Source organism: Papaver somniferum, chromosome 1 (genome assembly GCF_003573695.1).
Source record: "Papaver somniferum cultivar HN1 chromosome 1, ASM357369v1, whole genome shotgun sequence".
In the NCBI taxonomy this organism is placed as follows: Eukaryota; Viridiplantae; Streptophyta; class Magnoliopsida; order Ranunculales; family Papaveraceae; genus Papaver; species Papaver somniferum.
The window spans coordinates 162,374,343-162,392,539 of NC_039358.1; the positions used below are offsets into that span (position 1 = coordinate 162,374,343).

Below are 18,197 nucleotides of genomic sequence, written 5' to 3' on the forward strand. Positions count from 1 at the left end.
ACAATTATGTTCCCCCAATTATCCCCAAATTATGAAATTAGGGTTTATAAGAAATAAAATCAATCCATACCTAATCTCTGAAAACTGCTACTGACTTCGACCCATGCTTCTCCTTAGTCTCCTGATGCTTCCCACGCCTCCAATTGATGCTTTAATCATCATATATATCACCAATTTCTCACCTAGGGTTTTAGGCAGAGAGATGAGAAATTGATGTTGTAAATGATGATTAAAGGGATGGTACGTGATGGGTTTAGGTAGAATAGAGAGTTGGTGGTATGGTGGTGTTTGGTGGCGGTGTGGTGGTGGCAGTGGAGGTGAAGACGACGGTGGCAGGACATGGTTCTGCTGTGGAGAAGATGGTGGAGAGGGTATGGCTCGATGGTTTGGGAGAGAAGGGGGGTGTGTCTGGTTAGGTGGATGGTGCTCGGTCACTAGGGTGTAAGGCGGCTTCATCTAATCTTGATGTTCTGTGACGCTGAGTCATTGGATGCGAAGCTGGTAGGTAGATCGGACGGTTATGCGGAGGCAAGCGATGAGAGACCGTTGGATTATATGATACAACAAAATGAACGGTACTTGATGGAGTTAGGTACTGTAGTGTTAGGCGGGTATATCAAACTTCGATGCGCAGCAAGGGAGCGACCGTTGGATTCAACTACCATCTAATCTGAAGGCTTGGAATTTCAGCGCTGTGGTGCTTGGCAGAGACATCAGATTTTGATGATCAGCAAGGAGCGACCGTCGGATGCTTCTGAGAAATGATCTGATGGCTGAGAACGGAGGCGCTTTTGTGTGTAGAAAATGAGGTTGTGCGCACCATTCTTCGCGGCTTCCTTGCGTAATTTCTCCCGGCTTTTCACTACTTTTCTGCTCTTTTCGCTCCGCGACTCATCCGAACTTTATTTATTACCTAAAAATACAAAATTAATTAATAAAAATATTTATTCTTGAAAACAATGAAAATACAGAATATGGGATAAAATGTAGAATTAATGCATAAAAGATGAGTTAAAATGCCAACAAAAAAGGGATAAATATATACAATATTTGGCACTCATCAATGAGCAAGGATTACGATAGAGTTGATTGAGATTTTTTGAGTATGGTTCTTTGTAGTTCTGGTATTGTTGTATCTATTCACACCCTAATCATGAATTGTGTACAGACTACGTCTTTTTCGGTATTTGTAAATGGCCAACCTGAAGGTATGTTTAGGGGAGAAAGAGGAATTGGGCAGGGATTCACATTGTCTTCATACCTATTTATTCTTTGCTCACAAAGTTTATCTAGTATTATAATGAGAATGGAGCTTGATGGTCTTTACTCAGGTTACAGATTAAATAAGCTAGGAATTACCAATAGGTACTATTATGGTAGTCTTAGTTAATGGCAGGTCCACCCACTAAATCCCAGTAAGCATAGGTCCATAATTAAAAGAAAACATGAAACTGGACCTAATTTTTTAATCCTAGGTCCTGTACACGTGCGGGACACATGTGACGTATTATCATAATTCTCAAAACACCCCGCAAGTTTTTTTAAGATAAGAAACACGTTCGTTTCTTTTTCATTCTCTCAACTTATGTTTTCAGAGAAGAACTCTGCAAGTGAAGATTATTTGAGGTCCTTGTTCGATTCATGAGTTCGAGCTCTGCAAGTGTAATCGGTAGGTGGATTTTTTGTTCTTACGATATTAATCATCACAACGATTTTTTGTTCGAGCTCTGCAAGTTTTATTCGAAGTTTTTCCAGTTTTTTTTGTTCGATCCATGGTCTAATCGTTGTGGTGTTTGATTAAGATTTTGATCTCCATGTTTGATTTCTTGATTATTTACTAGATCTAGATGAATAATCACATTTTTGGTTCATTTCGTTATTAGATTTGATCTAACTAGTTCCATGTTTGATTTCTTGATTATTTACTAGATCTAGATGAATAATCACGTTTTTGGTTCATTTCGTTATTAGATTTGATCTAACTAGTTCCATTTTGTTGTTTTTAGATTTGTTTTTTGTATGAAACCACAGTACGTATATCATGTATTGACAGAAACCTAGCTTATTTTGAATGAAGAAGAAGAAGATGCATCGTTATGACTTACGACAAGAAGATTTGTTGTGTTTCCATGTATGTTTTCTTATCATCTTCTTTGATTATTTTTTTCGTTTTTCTTCTATTGATTGTATTATGAAGATGAAATCGATTTTCCTAACGTTTTTATGTTTTCAGGTTTTTTACAGTTTGTTTTTGTGTATGAATTGACAGTACATATTTGGTGTACTAGTATAAAATTCTTATGATTTACGAGGAGAATATTTGTTTTCTGTTTCCAGGTATGCTTTCTAATCATCTTGTTTGATTATTTTGTTCGGTTTTCTTCTTTTGATTTGTTTTTTGATTGTATTCTGATAATCAAATCGATTTGATTGACGCTTTTATGGTTTTTAGGTTTGTTACAGTTGTTTTTCGTGTATGTATTGACAGCACATATATGGCGTACTGATACAAAACTCTTCTAATTTTGTTTTATTTGAAGTTTTTCCAATTTTTTTGGTTCGATCCATGAGTATGCATGTATAATACTGATAGGAAGTGCTATTTGCTGTGTTTTTGCTCCTTTTTTAGTCTTACCCTTCAGTACTTATGTGAAATACTGTAATATGTCTTTCGATTCTCTTATTTTTCATAGATCTGTCACTTGTTGTTGTCATACTGTTGATTTGTAGTTCATGAATCTTCAGTACATATATCGCATACTCATAGGAAGTGCTCCTTGTTATGTTTAAGGAGAAGTGAAGAAGATGCAGGCATACAGTGGAGATGCAATAATGGGTGCTAATGTACAACAACCCAATCTTTTTACTAAAGGTTCTTCAACTTTTTTTCCCAAGTTGGGTACTACTACTGCGGATAGATTACCTTCTCAAGTTAAGCAGACCCTGAAGTACGTTCAATAATTGATAGTGAGAAGAATTGTCAGTTTAACAGCTTGGAGCTCATTGCTTCAGAGAATTTTACATCTCGCGCAGTGATGGAAGATGTGGGTTCTTGTCTCACAAACAAGTATTCAGAAGGGCTTCATGGTAAAAGGTAAAGATGGTGCTTAATGTTGTATTTTTTCCTGTATTTGTATTGAAATGCATTTGATCATTTCATTCTGCAATGTAGGTACTATGGTGGCAATGAGTACATTGATGAGCTAGAGACACTTTGTCAACAAAGGGCTTTGGCTGCATTTCACTTAGACCCAAAGAAATGGGGAGTTAATGTCCAACCTCTGTCTGGTTCTCCTGCTAACTTTGAAGTTTACACTGCACTTCTCAACCCACATGACCGTATTATGGTAAGTTGAGGCCTCTTTCTCTTTCTCTCCAATTTTTTGAAATCAGTTTTGAACCCCTAAGGGATGTAATCAACTCTCCTTTCAAAATATGGGGTTGTATTAATTTGTTCATGTAACTGGCACAGGGTCTGGATCTTCCTCATGGAGGTCACTTGTCACATGGATTTATGACTCCTAAAAGACGGGTATCTGGGACTTCGATCTATTTTGAATCGATGCCCTACCGTCTTGATGAATCAACAGGTGCTGCTCTGCATTCTTATATTGTGTAATGTCTATGTGGTTTATTGTTGTTCATTTATAATTCGTTGATAATTTGAATTCATTACCAAATTCACTTGCAGGCCTTATTGATTATGATATGCTTGAGAAAACTGCCACCCTCTTTCGACCAAAACTCATCATTGGTGGTGCTAGTGCTTATCCTCGTGATTTCGATTATCCTCGAATGAGAAAGGTATACACATATCTTTTGATTGTCAACAGTTGTGATTCTTAGTGATCAGAGAATCAGACTAGTTAACCCATTACGCACACCTAATTCCCTTTCCTGCTATGTTTCTTGAAGATTGCAGATTCTGTTGGGGCTTTTCTCATGATGGATATGGCTCACATAAGTGGTCTCGTTGCTGCATCTGTACTTGCCGACCCATTTGAATACTGTGATGTTGTAACAACCACCACTCACAAGGTACACCTAGTCCCATTCATGAAGTCTGCAAGACTGCAACTACTGACACCAACACAAGCAGCATTTGTTTTTATTGGTTTAGGTTCAAGGGTCATGTTGTTTACTATGTCTTCTGTTTCAATTTGCAGTCATTACGAGGTCCCAGAGGTGGCATGATTTTCTTCAAGAAAGATCATGTTCTTTGTGTTGATATGGAATTTGCGATTAACAATGTTGTTTTCCCAGGGTTACAGGTAACTAAAACTGTAGCGGTTATTTGTGATTTATCATTGGTTCAACATTATAACATTTTTTAGGTTTGTTACAGTTGTTTTTCGTGTATGAATTGACAGTACATATATGGCGTACTGATACAAAACTCTTCTAATTTTGTTTTATTTGAAGTTTTTTCAATTTTTTTGGTTCGATCCATGAGTATGTATGTATAATACTGATAGGAAGTGTTATTTGCTGTGTTTTTGCTCCTTTTTTAGTCTTACCCTTCAGTACTTATGTGAAATACTGTAATATGTCTTTCGATTCTCTTATTTTTCATAGATCTGTCACCTGTTGTTGTCATATTGTTGATTTGTAGTTCATGAATCTTCAGTACATATATCGCATACTCATAGGAAGTGCTCCTTGTTATGTTTGATTCAGTACGTATATGAAATACTGAAATAGATGCTCTTTGTTACGTTTGATTCAGTACTGGAATTGGATATGGAGATGATCTGGAGCTGCAGTTCAGAACTTATTGCAAGAAATGACAGATTTTGAATGATAGGAACATGAGTTGTCGTTGGTTCAGATTTGCAAGCTTGTGAAATCGGTGGTGGTCTTGATGAAGTTACAAATTGGTTGTGACGTGTGTTTGAAAGAAGGTGTGCTGCAAATGGATTTGGAGGAACATAGAAGGTTGGGTTGCTACATTGTATGATCCTACAATGTATGTGATGTAATAAGTTTTCTAATTTATTTATCATTGATTCTTACATATTTGTACTCTACCTAGAAGCAGTGCAGCAAATATGTACTCGAATTTGTAAGCATTCAGATATATAATCGGATTTGTAAGCAGTACGACAGATATGTACTCAGACAGATATGTACTCAAATTTGTAAGCAGTGTAGCAAATATGTACTCGAATTTTTAAGCAGTGTACCAGATATGTACTCAAATTTGTAAGCAGTGTAGACACACACGTTTGGTAGTAATGGGCATTATAGACATTTCCATGTTTTAATTAATTTTGGACCTCCGGATAAAAAAAAATTCCGGTTGGACCCTACTATAAATAACTATATGGGCCTAGGATCAAACAAGAAATTTTCCTTAAATAAGTGGGATCCTCCGGTTACTTAACTTATCTTTGCTGCTGATGCCTTACTCTTTGGGATTATGAACGAAAATACCTGCTTATATCTCCACAATTCTTCAAGAGTATTCCGCTTGGTCGAGACAGTATGTTAATATCAATAAATCCTTAATCATGTTCAGCAGAAAGGTATCTTGTAACAAGCAAAGAGAAATTATTTACAGGTTGGGTGTTAAGAAGATGAACATATCAAAAAAATACTTGGAATCAATATTCTCTACAATGATAACAGAGTAAACAACTTTGATTTTCTCATTGATAAGTTTGATTCTAAATTGCGTGGATGTAGAAGACACTTCTTATCACACGCAGGTAGAACTACTTTGATTCAATCAGTGCAAGCACCCATTCCACTTTTTTATATGGCTATAAGTTTTGTGCTTAAGGATGTGCTTCGTAAACTAAATCGAACAATGAGGAGTTTTTGGTGGGGTCATTCTTGAGAGGAGAGGAGAATGCATCATATCAATTGGAATTGGTTTTCAATGAGCAAAGAAAAAGGAGGATTAGGATTGAGATCTTTAGAACATTTAAATATGGCTCTTGTAGCTAAACTTTCTTGGAGATTTTTATCTGACTCTACTTCTTTATTGGGGGGAGTACTTTATGCAAAATACTTAACGGGAGCTTCTAAGTAACTAAACCACCAAAATGTTTATCAACTTGGTCTGCAATGTTATAAAGCATAAAAGTTCTTGAAATTCGGTTTTGTGATTGGTTGGTAGGGACTCAAACATTAAAGTTTGGACTGATCCATGGATCCCAACTCTACCAGGCCACACTCCTTCTCTCCCTTAAGATGGAAATATTGTTGTTAACACAGTGAAAGATTTCATGATTCAAGGTGAAGGCAGATGGGGTCACAGTATTATGCATCAAATTTTTGAACCTTATGTGGATGGTCATATACTTTTCATCCCTATTTCGTCTGAACACAATGAAGACAAGCTCATTTGGAGCTCAACAGAACATGAAAATTTCACAACACCTTCCTTCCAGAAACTCTTGGCGGTGGCGGATCTCCATGGTGAAACTTCTTACATGAATGATACACAATATGTTAGTTCCAAACCTTTCCCCTAAAGTCAAGATGTTTATATGGAGACTACTGCATAATGGGATTGGTACTTTAAGCAAGTTAAGTAACGTTGTCGAAGGTCTTCCTTCAACCTGTCAATTCTGTGAGCTCGAAGACGAAACCATTGATCATTTATTCCTTCATTATCAACTAAGGAAGGTAATATTATTTGGTTCTCCACTCATTTTAAGAGTTCCGAGAGATCAGAATTTTACAGTCAAGCTTTGCCTGACACAATGGCTGAAGATGTAAGATAATTTTTTCTTATTCTGCCAAGGTGCCTGTTTGCTCTGGGCTATTTGGAGGGCTACAAATAGACTTCACTATGACAAAGTTAATCCTCATATTACTTATATTCTTGGTGATGCTTCTTATTGGTTTTTTTCGTATTACCATATGGAGTAATCGTAACCAGCAAGAGTGGAGTAACCCCTTAAATGAAAATAATTCCTAGACTTGGATGTCTCCACCTGAAAATATAGTTAAAATTAATGTGGATGCTGCCGTGTTTGGTGGTAGGTCTGCTGCTGCAGCAATAGCAAAAAATCATGATGCTCGGGTAGTTGCAGTTGCTACTTATTCATCAACAAAGTAGACCCTAAGTGTCATAGGCATATACTTTTCTCCTTGCTGCAAAACTTGCCCAAGAAAAGCAGTTGCAGGATCTCATTATTGAAGGTGATCGTCTCACATTGGTGAAAGTGTTAAATGGTGAAGGTCAAGTTACTCCTTAGAGAATGGGTGAGGAAATTAGATTCATCTCAAGGAACTTCAATTCAGTTACATACAATTTCGTGGGGAGAAAAGCTATTTCGTCAGCTCATAATCTCGCTTCTTATGTTGTTGAGCATAATGTCCAAGACAGTTGGACATCTTCCCAAATCTCTCTCTTTTCCTCCTGATTTTGTTGGGAGATTTCTCCTCTATTTAGTTTTTCGTTCATATGTATTCCATCTACCAAAGATAAATAAAAATATATACATAATTCTTATATTAACAATAATCAATTAAAAGAGTAGTTTTAGAAATATCGCCTTGTTTAATTATATATATAGGTAAACTATTAGTGGAACAAAATGTAAAAATAAATAAGTCATCTATTTGGGGACGGAGAGAGTACAACATTTTATTGCAACCTGAGATGCTCGCTCTGTCTAAGTTATATAGACGTAATTTTCCAATATTTTTTATTATAAAAATATCCAGATTTATAAATTTCTAATCTCTTTCGTAATTTAGGCCTAACATATCCCTAATAGACTCGTTAAAATAACCTTGAAGGTAAAGATTCGAAAATCTATCTTTTGTATCTGGTTGAACAAGTCAAATCCAGAATTCCACTGGTGTAAATAACTGGGGTAGCAAGAGTAGCTTTTTTGAATACAAGATTCCAAACATAACTTTTGGTTAGTACACCCCACATGAATGAATCTGGATTTTGAAAAGAAGTAAGAACTAACTACAACCTGGGTAGATTGAAGGTTCCCCCATTTTAGCATTAGCTTTAAAGAGTTTAGCTGAAATAAGTGGATTTTTTTGAAACCCAGATAGTAATAGATGCCCATGAAGTTGTGAAAGTCTTCTTTTGGCACCACAAAGTTTGAAAACAATGAAAAGTGGCATATAAAGTTCCATTTTTGTAAGTTCGAAAAAGTGGCTTATAAAGTTCCATTTTTGTATTCTTCGGTATTGTTTGGGTTGGATGTTTTAACATCGGGCTGCGATGGACATCTATGATACCACTGTTACAGGCTGCGATGGACATCTATGATACCAATGTAACCCGTCGAACATGATTACTGTCGCTACGCACTCTAGAACTTTACTCCACCTTGAGCATTGTTTTCCGAACTTTGAGCCATGCTCCACCGAGTTAATGAGAAGACTAGCACTCTAGAACTTTACTCCACCTTGAGCATTGTTTTCTCCCAACTTTGAGCCCTGCTCCACTCGAGTTAATTAGAAGACCAGAACTAACTCTACTATGGGCCTTGCCTGCTCCACCTGCGCCCTGTATTTGGTGACATCAATAACCACTCTCCGCTCGATATCCTATCACCGCACCTGGCCTTTGATACCATCTCCTTTAGCCTTATCTAGCCTTTGATAGTGATACTACCTAGCCTTTGATAGTGATACTAGTTGTTAGGATCTGCGAACTGCCGGACCCACTCCGAACCCGACCATATAACCTTTGTGCACCAGGTGTGGAGTTTTAACTTAAAAGGCATCGATGTTATATAAGGACAGATCCTAGCTTATTAATCGACATATGGAATCCCACTTGTTCCATGTGGGATTATCCTATCCTCGGCTAATCCTATGTGTGATTTTTATCGAGCCACGCACACTCCAACGAGATATTCTGGCTTAAAGTGGCTGAGTCAATTGAAATTCGCTCTGTGAGAGATTTTTTTGTTCGGCCCAAATCATTCTCGGCCAATATCTTGAAAAGTGAGAAACACATGTGTCAATCTTAAGGTTACATTCGAAGTTAAAACATTTAGATATTTACATTTCTCGTATTTATTTATTTATATTTATATTTTATTTTTTTGTATATGCCATGGGCTTGCCTCCTGCCAGATCTGAAGTCAGTGAGCATGCCTCTTAGAGAAGACCCAATCCAATCCCCATAATTTACAAGTTTACATGGATGAGTTTTTATGAGATCTCCAAACTTCTAGTGCATGGACTCCACTGACCTCTAATGACAAGTATGAAAGTCAGGCTTATAGAAAACTGCGCTGATCCCTCTTGGTTAGTCTATATATCTCATTTGCTATGATTATTGGAGGTCATCAATAGAGGTATGAACTGTACCATGCCAGCATGAGGACTGCCCAGCCCAGTACGTTAAAATTCGAGCCCAGTCTAGCTCAGCACGTGAGTACTTAGCCCAGCACGACACATCACCGTAGTTTCTTGGGCTGTGTTGAGCCAGATTAATGGGTATAGTGGCGCAACACAGCATGCGTCACGGATAACCTGTCACGGATAAGCATGTGGCACAACACAACATAACACGTTAAGAAAGCACGTCATAACATGCATAAAACACTACACAATATAGCATAATAGTCACATTTCGTGTATTTTCACACAAAAAAAAGTCTTTATTTTAACCAATTTGTTACCTTTTATTTTCGTTATGTTGACTTATTTTTATAACAACGCATACAACACCTAAATATTTTGAAAAACAATCTCTAGAGAACATAAAATAAATGTGTTCGGCACAGCAAAACACGGCACACTTTTATTTTATTTTTGGAATGTCACATCATAATACGCCAAAATCTCCAACGCAACACAGCATATTGAGCACGTGATTTCATGAACTGGTCTGTGTTGGCCCAACACGTCTTACACCTCTAGAATCTAGAACCATAATATTGGGCATACCAAAATCTTCCAAGGCATACTGAATGAAGACAAAAAAGGTTGTGAAATAGCAAAATCAGATAACCCCTTAACCCAAAATTTTTTAATGGAAAATCTGCCCTTTACGTATTAGTGTTACTAATCTTGATTAGTGATTAAATATTTTATTTGGTGATTAAAATAATTTTCAGAATTATAAGAGTTGTTTAGATGAAAAATTTGGGGAAAAAAATCAAAGTTTTGGTTTGGTTAAGAAGGAGAGAAAGAGAAGGAGAAAGTGAGGAAATTCTAATTCTTGATTCAATGGAGGATGAGGAGTGTCATATATCATCTAAAAAATCTAGGAAAATACACATCAACTACAACAATGATTCCCAAATGGTTGATTTCCTAGATTACGAGAATGATTCAATGGAGGATGAAAAGGTTCGACTTACATTTATGAGCCGAACCGATCCCTTAATGAACAGTTCGGCTAGCTGAAACTGTTTAGGTATGCGCCGAACATTTGCTAGACACTAGTTCGGCTTGTATAAAATTTTCCTAGAAAGCCGAACCTATTCCTGAGAGTTCTGGAATAAAAAATGTTAATGGTTCGGCTTATATAATGAAAATCGTATCAGCCGAACTGTTCATATACACTTTCAGGCTGAAAATTTGAAGAACCATTCGGCTTAAAAAACAACAACATTATGCGCCGAACCTAGGTTCGACTCACAACGCAACTAAATTATGCGCCGAACCTAGGTTCGGCTCACAACTCACCTAAATTATGCCCCGAACCTTGATCTGAAACCTGGATATTGACAACTAATGAACAGTTCGGCAAGCTGAAAGTGTTATTGTTATGAGCCGAACCAACTAGTTCGGCTTGTTTAAAAATATCATAATGAGCCGAACCTAGTCCTGTGTGATCTGGAAGAAAAATTATGTGAGGTTCGGCTCATAGATGTAAGACGAACTGTTCATCAATGGGTTGGTTCGGCTCATAGATGTAAGCCGAACCTATTCCTGAGAGTTCAGGAATAAAAAATGTTAATGGTTCAGCTTATATAATGGAAATCGTAGATTTTAACCCATTAAAATCAAGTAGATTTTATCTTCATCTTCAAGAGAATGAAAATACGAAGATAATGCAAAAAGAATGAGGTCATTCCGACATTGGACGAAGAAGTTATGATCAAAACAAGATCGAAAGAATTCAGTCTACAGCGGGAAGTTCGGCTGATAACTCATCAACACGAGTCAGCCGAACCTAAAGCCTATAAATCAATATTTTCGAAGTGTTTAAGGGTATATAGGTCATTCATACCCATTAGACATCCCTTATCAATACACCCTGGTTAGGAAAATGACTTTGTATGCCTATAAAGTTTTTGGTATGCCCAATATTATGGTTCAGAATCTAGTCATCAAGATTTACTGTTGGGCTTTTGAATTCCATGTCCTAACGGTGCCTGGAAACCCAATATTACTTGGACTATAATTCTAGCCTAAAAGAAATTCTCATGTTTCAATTTCCCTCTATATATATACCAGCCCTTGTTATGGACCATATAATGTTAAAAAAAATATATAAATATATTTGGTTTCTGTTCTTCGCCTTTGTTTTCCTTTCCGTTGTTATACGAGTTTTTCATGGAGGAAAATTTAGCGAATCTAGAAGTAGCCACGGAGAACAGAAGTGCATATCATCGTCCACCTGTTCCTATGGCAACCCCATGGCTTGTGTTTACTCATAAAGAAGGTATACCAGAACAGCCTTTCTGTAATTCATGTGAACGAACATACACTAAAACACACAGGAGAAGCATACCAGAAATGAGTTCGTCGTTTAGATATTTTCTGTCACCATCTCATCAAGGATGGTTGGTTGTCTATACTCCTCCTCACGATTATCCAGAATCATGGAGGTCAAAAGATGGGGATTGCTTTTTATGGAATCCTGTATCATTGAAGAAAATATTGTTACCTTCTCTGCACAGTATTACCCATCCTGAGGGCTGTATTTATGTGGAAAGTGGTCTGTTGTCCGCACCTCCAACAATTAATCCTATAGTCGACAATGATTCCGTGGTTTTCTTCCTCCTTTCTATACATGATCATGATACGTACTCACTTGAGTACACCATCGTGTTTTGCCGCCCTGGAGACAAGCATTGGAGAAGTCAGATACTACCCAGCGAAGTAATTCCCCGATCCATAGCTTGGTTCAGAGGAAAGTTGCATGTTCTGTGCGAAGAGAATATGCAACTTGTTATTGAAAAACAACTTGGGCCTGATGACGAAATGTCTCTCTTTATAACCATAATGGAATTTCCAGTAGCACTTGATATTAACAAAGAAATAAATCTTTTGGAATCACGTGATGAACTATTTGTAGTTGTTGTAGATTATCATGTAGACGTTGGACGTTACGAGGAAATCATTAGTTTTCAAGTGTTCAGGATGAATTTTTCTTTGAAGGTTTGGGAAAAGGTTAAAAGTTTGGGTGATCATGTTCTATTTCTCGGAGGAAGGACTGTAGCTTCTTGTTCTGCAGCTGATTTGGGTCTTACACAAGGACGTGTGTATTTCACACTGCCCGAGGATAAAATAGTGTATGTGTTTGATCCAGAAGGTGGTACTATTTCCTTCGACAGAACATTTTCAGAACCAACGAAACGATGTTTCCAGGCAGAATGGGTGGAAATGCCTATGTCTATAAGGTAAATACTCTTGAGAACAATTTTTATTCCCTTTTCCATCTTTCTCAGTAATATTGTGTAACAGTGATTTTGTCGTTTGAATTGCAGAGTTAACGCTAATGAAGCTGTCAACGTAGAAGCTGACCAAAACATAAATAGTAGTGTAGATAGTGATAAAAAGGAGTGGAACAAGAGTAAAGAGGGAACCAAAATACTAAAATCAGGCACCTGGGGTAGTCTTGACATGGACATGATAGAGTTAATTGCAAGTTATCTACATCCAGTAGATTACATACATTTCCGAGCAGTTTGTAAAACACATCGATTGGTGACTCCTATGTGCAAGAGAACCGCGCTAGAGAGATCACATACTACATCTTTATCTCCATGGCTGATTTTGCATCAAAACAATAAGGATTGTGTTTACAGATTCATAAATCCAATGCATAATAATGAGGCATATCTCTTAAATCTCTCTGAATCCTTATTAGATGCTACAATTCATTGTTCAAAAGGTGGTTGGCTACTAATGTCTAAGTCATGCAAAAGAAACTTGTTCTTTTTCAATCCTTTCACAAGAAATGTGATAAGACTTCCCGAGTTTCCATTATTTTGGTGCAACTTCCAGGGTATATCATTCTCGTCCATACCTACTTCTTCAGACTGTACAGTGCTTGCCATCAGTGGGCGTCATTCAGACTATGTTTACACCTCCTCCATCTCAAGGGGAGATGATTTTTGGGACGACGATTACTATAAAAATACAAATTCGTCCACCTCAGAGGGAGAGTACTTGAGATTTAATTTGTGTCGATCTAATCCAGTTTTTATCGATGGGTGTTTCTACTGCTTGGATACGCACGGAATTTTAGGAATTTACGATTTGCAGGGTAAACATAGTTGGAACGTTCTTGACAAGCTAGTACCGGCTTGTACTTCTTACCATCAGAGTTTTTTGGTAGAATGCGAAGGGCAACTTCTCTCTGTATTTGTAAAACCTCTCAAGACGAAGCCGGTTCAGATCTTCAAGCTACTTCCATCTGAAGAAACTGAAGGCTGGGTTTGGGTTGAAGTTACAGATCTAGGGAAATATATGTTGTTTGTCAGTCATACTTCTTGTATAGCAGCTGTCGCTCCAGTTAGTCGCATGAAGAACAAAATATATTTCCCAAGATTACATAACGAACGGATAGTTTTCTTCTCGCTGGATACATGTAGGTATCAGACACTCCTCCTAACCGGCAGCCAATACTCTTCTTCAAACTTTTACAGCACCAGAAAGCATTTATATTGTACATGGATTGAACCCAACTGGTCAGCTACTACAGATACAGAGCTTGTTTGGTCATAAACTTTGATCAGTCTACGAGTACATATATCAGGACTCAGGAGCTTGTGTCGCTTTACTTTTGGCAATAGAGCTTGGTGCTTACTTCTGTATCAAAGTTCCAACTTTATCTTCTCTGGTTAGACTGCCTTCATGGTTTCCATCGAAGCTTACTCAGCCCACTATATCCATGCCTACTAGTATTGTGGTTGTTCTTATACTTCTGTTTTCTTTTTGATGCAACGAAATGCTTAATTTTGTAAGGAATAGTTACCATCATCAGACAGAACAATTTATAGAGAATACCTGATTTTGGACTTCTTTTTCGTGGTATATATAGTCATCTTGTTGGTGAATCCCATTGACCCTAGAGAGTCCTCACCGTTTTCTGTGTTTCCTCGGGTAATTCTTATTCCTCCCGATTACATAAAATAAAATAACCTTTGCTCTATCTCTATTAACCTCATGAATAGGTTCACCAGTACATGAAACCCCCATTGGTAACACGCATCTTTCGTGGGTCTCTGCAATACAGTATACAGTGTTCTTTACAGTTCAGTAACCAGTCATCAATATGACAATGAAAATGATTCCAACTATTCCACCCGCAATACACAAAAATCTCTGTTAGCATATTCCAGCTTTTTTTTCTCTTATGTCTAGATGAAGCTAAAGCAGCTAAACAAATAAATAGGAAAAGAACTCGCCCAATGGAAGGAGTATGAGGGACTCAATTGGCAAGTAGAAATATTCTATATTCGATATCATGGGTGTCATGTCTGCTAGAGCTACTATTGCGCCATTAATGATGATGAAGTTATGGGGATGAAGATAAGTAACAAAAGAATACATGATAGAAGAACAGTGTGGACAACCATCAAATGCATAATCATCTACAATTAAAAACTAGTCACGATTCCTGAGCCAACTTTTACTTACATAAAGGACTGAGGCAGAGTTAAACACTGCTTCTAGTTTACTTGTATGAAAAAGTTGTGAGATAGGCTAAATACATCATTTCTTCATTATTGTTTAGGAGTACTAGGTTTTTGTAAAATCACACCGTTAATGAGGTGAACCAAATTGCCCTCGAGAGATAGTAGGAAAGGTTGGGTTCTGTTTCACTTCCTCTCTACAATAATATTTTGACTGTCCAGAATTTAGCGAATCAGAATCAGAATTCATTAAAATTTTCCTAGGCAGATTCCAGAGACCAGCGTACTTTGCTCTTAAGAGGGTGATCAAGGTCAAAACCATGAAGGCACAAATGACATTAACCCAGTTGAATTCTTTGTATTTTGGTTGGTAAAGTTAAGGGAGTAGATAAAAGATAATTTTATGAAATATAAGAAAACAACAATAAACATTGACCAATTTGTAGTAAGACAAAACAAAAAGACTTTGCGAACCCACCATGACCTTGCAATCTGGCTATGACTGTAAGGTAAGAGTGAGAACGGCAGTTGCTCAAGCAGTCAATCTCAACTAGTATGTTTGTCTTGATGGCTTTCTATATGTACTTACAAAGTTTCCTCCAGTTATTTCCATGCGGACAAACAAATACTCCCTCCGTCGTTTCCTCCAGTTATTTCCATGCGGACAAACAAATACTCCCTCCGTCCCACTCCTAAATGACCTATTTGATTTTAGATTTTGTCCCAATGATAAGTGACCTATGTTACTAAACAATGAGATATTCCGGAATTATCCTTTTAGTTAATTATAAATAATATATGAAATATGTATAATTTGATAGGCATATTTATATTCGTTACGTAGGTGTTTTAAAATGCTTTTCAATTATATGAAATTTGCGAACATCCGTGGAGTATTTTGAGAAATAAACCATTTTTAAATTTCACTAGTTATTATTCATAAGGGTATAATTGTAAAAAACTGATTAAAAATATTATTTTCCTTGCTTGCCTTAAAAATTGTGCAAATTTCAAATAGATCACTTAGGAGTGGGACGGAGGGAGTATGTAAGAAGAAAGATACTAACCAGATATCAAGTACAGAAGAGAGAGATGAGTTTTGGAGGAGAGATTGTTCTGGGTATAATAGGACTCTGGGGATTATTCTTAAGACCCATGTTAATGAGATATGCAGGAGAAATGGCTGAAGTTATGGGTTATGCAATGCATGGTATCTACACCGGCAACCCTTCTCTTGCTCTTGCTACTTATCTACCTTATTCTGTTTCATTTCTCTACCCACATTAAAAACATCAAAGCTTATATATGTAAATCCCAAAACCCACCATTCTCAACATTTCACACGAACAAGAGCATGTAATAGAAATCAATATCAGAGAAATAATAAGTAGATTAAATTCGTCTAATTCTTCATTCTATCAAGTTCAGAAATTCATGTATCATCCAAAACATATCTCAGGTGTACAATTCAGATTCATAACGAGAATCTCTAACTAGATCAGAATCTAAAACAACACTACTCAAGGTAAGTTTAGGTAAAACGTCTCTAAGAACTACAGATTTAAGATAAGAGATTACAGAATAACCATTTTGGGGCCAGGTAACGCATAACGTTGCACGAATCTTCTTAATTTGACGACGAGCAAGAAGAGCAGCAGAAATTCCGTCAATAACACTTCCAGATGGAAAGTAATCCAAGCCTTTCACCATTGCTTCACTATTTAACTTCTCCTCCATTGTTTCTAGTTTAAACCCTAATATCTCATCCGGAGGAAGTTCCCCACGGAAATTTCTACTCTCAATCGAATCGAGAATGAGTACTTTCTCTGGATGAATCTTGTTTCCATCGATTAGCAATTTTGCAACGGTGTGAGATCTTTCCGGGGAGATCGAAAACTGAGTAAGCACTAAAAGGATCGATCTCTCATCATCACCATTGATAGAGTAGATATTGCATGACTTATCCTTTGGAGAAGGTTCAATGGAGTTTCCTGAAAAGGGTATTTCAGGAAGAATGAGTGATCCAATTAGGGTTTTTGAAGAGATTTGGTGAAGCAGATGAAGAGAGGGAGAGGAGATGGCGATGATGAGTAAAGATGGGTTGAGTAAATTGGAGTTGGGATCAGAGAAAAGAAGAAAGGGGGATGGGAGTGGAGGTGAGGGTTTGATAAAGTTGTCAAGATCTTCATTGAAAAACCTTGATGGCGGTGGTGCTTCAGTTAGGGCATCTTCCATGGCTGCTTGTTTCTCTCTCTTCAGTCTTTTAGTCTTTACTCTCAAAAAGAGACCGTGATTTAATTTTAGGCTCTGTAGTCTGTACAAGATGGTTCTTATAAAAGGAATTACGGGGGCTGAAATAGTTATTTCAGCCCAACCGTAATTGTCTTTGTGCACCCATTGTCGTGTGTTTGCTGCCGGAGAAATAGCAGGCTTTTATTTGTTCTTTTATTCTTTGACAAAACTCGAAGCTGCTACCCATGTACCGCTTCTATACACCACCATCTTACACTCCTATGTGTCATTTCCGTTTACCATAGATTTCTTCCTCACCCGACCCCACCCGAAAAAAACAGGGAGTCCGCTTTAAAAGTGAGCCAATGAAACGCCGACACATAGGGATGTAAAAAATTTGGGGGAAAAATCAGGGGGATTTTTAACATTTTCGGACAAAACTGAATTTATTGATGACAATATACGGTCAGCCTCTAGAATTTCTATGGACTCTGAGGGACACATTGACCACCTCCGTCCGGCTAAATTATTTATTCTTACATTGATCTGCTGCAAGCCTGCAACATTAACACATAAATATGACCATTTAGAAAAAAAATTCCATACATAAACACCTACTAATTATACATTCTTCCTGACAAGGAGGAGCTAGTTGTTATTCTAGGAGATTCAGTACGTGCAAGTTGTCGTTCTCAAATATTACCTTCCTGTAATAAAGTTGATTTGCTCAATGCATAGCATGTAAGACTCCCCACGTTTCATCGTGTTTTACATTTCTGGCATGTTGAAGGAGTCCCACGGCGTCCACAAATCTTCCTGTAAAATCTCAAATTGGAATTGAAATCCCAGCCAGAGTATTATTAGGCAACATAAAAGCATCAATATTAAATTTAAAGTAACACTATGGTGGAGGATGCCAATGAGGTATAGCATTGGTAAGTGGCTGCAAAACATAATTAGTAGTGAACATAAGATGTTGCCGAAAAAAATAATCCCTAATATGCCTTATGATATGTTGCGGGTTTTGGGTGCTATTCTGAAACATATGGTCACATGACTCACATCTACGCTTCAAGATAACCCACATTATATATGAAGCGTAATGAATTGTGTCATGATGCTAGCTGGAATTTAATACAACTTTTTTTATCTGCCTAG

At 37.2% G+C, this 18,197-nt stretch overlaps 2 protein-coding genes across 2 annotated transcripts; one reads left to right on the forward strand and one right to left on the reverse strand.

The window, feature by feature from the left end:
- Window positions 1–2,942: 2,942 nt before the first annotated feature.
- LOC113353136 (serine hydroxymethyltransferase 3, chloroplastic-like) lies at window positions 2,943–7,069 on the forward strand (the record flags this gene model as incomplete). Its single annotated transcript, XM_026596835.1, has 7 exons — window positions 2,943–3,094; window positions 3,173–3,347; window positions 3,473–3,590; window positions 3,692–3,804; window positions 3,916–4,038; window positions 4,167–4,271; window positions 6,929–7,069. Coding segments are annotated over 7 exons (927 nt in total), but the record flags the coding sequence as incomplete, so codon positions are not given.
- A 9,110-nt stretch (window positions 7,070–16,179) lies between these two features.
- LOC113333783 lies at window positions 16,180–17,118 on the reverse strand. Its single transcript, XM_026580189.1, has one exon. It carries the CDS (start codon window positions 17,040–17,042, stop codon window positions 16,263–16,265), a length of 780 nt encoding a protein of 259 aa, XP_026435974.1. The 5' UTR covers window positions 17,043–17,118; the 3' UTR covers window positions 16,180–16,262.
- Window positions 17,119–18,197: the final 1,079 nt, after the last annotated feature.

Coding starts and splice junctions, on each gene's coding strand:
- LOC113333783 (XM_026580189.1), bottom strand. CDS start 17,042: ATGGAAGATGCCCTAACTGAAGCACCACCGCCATCAAGGTTTTTCAAT.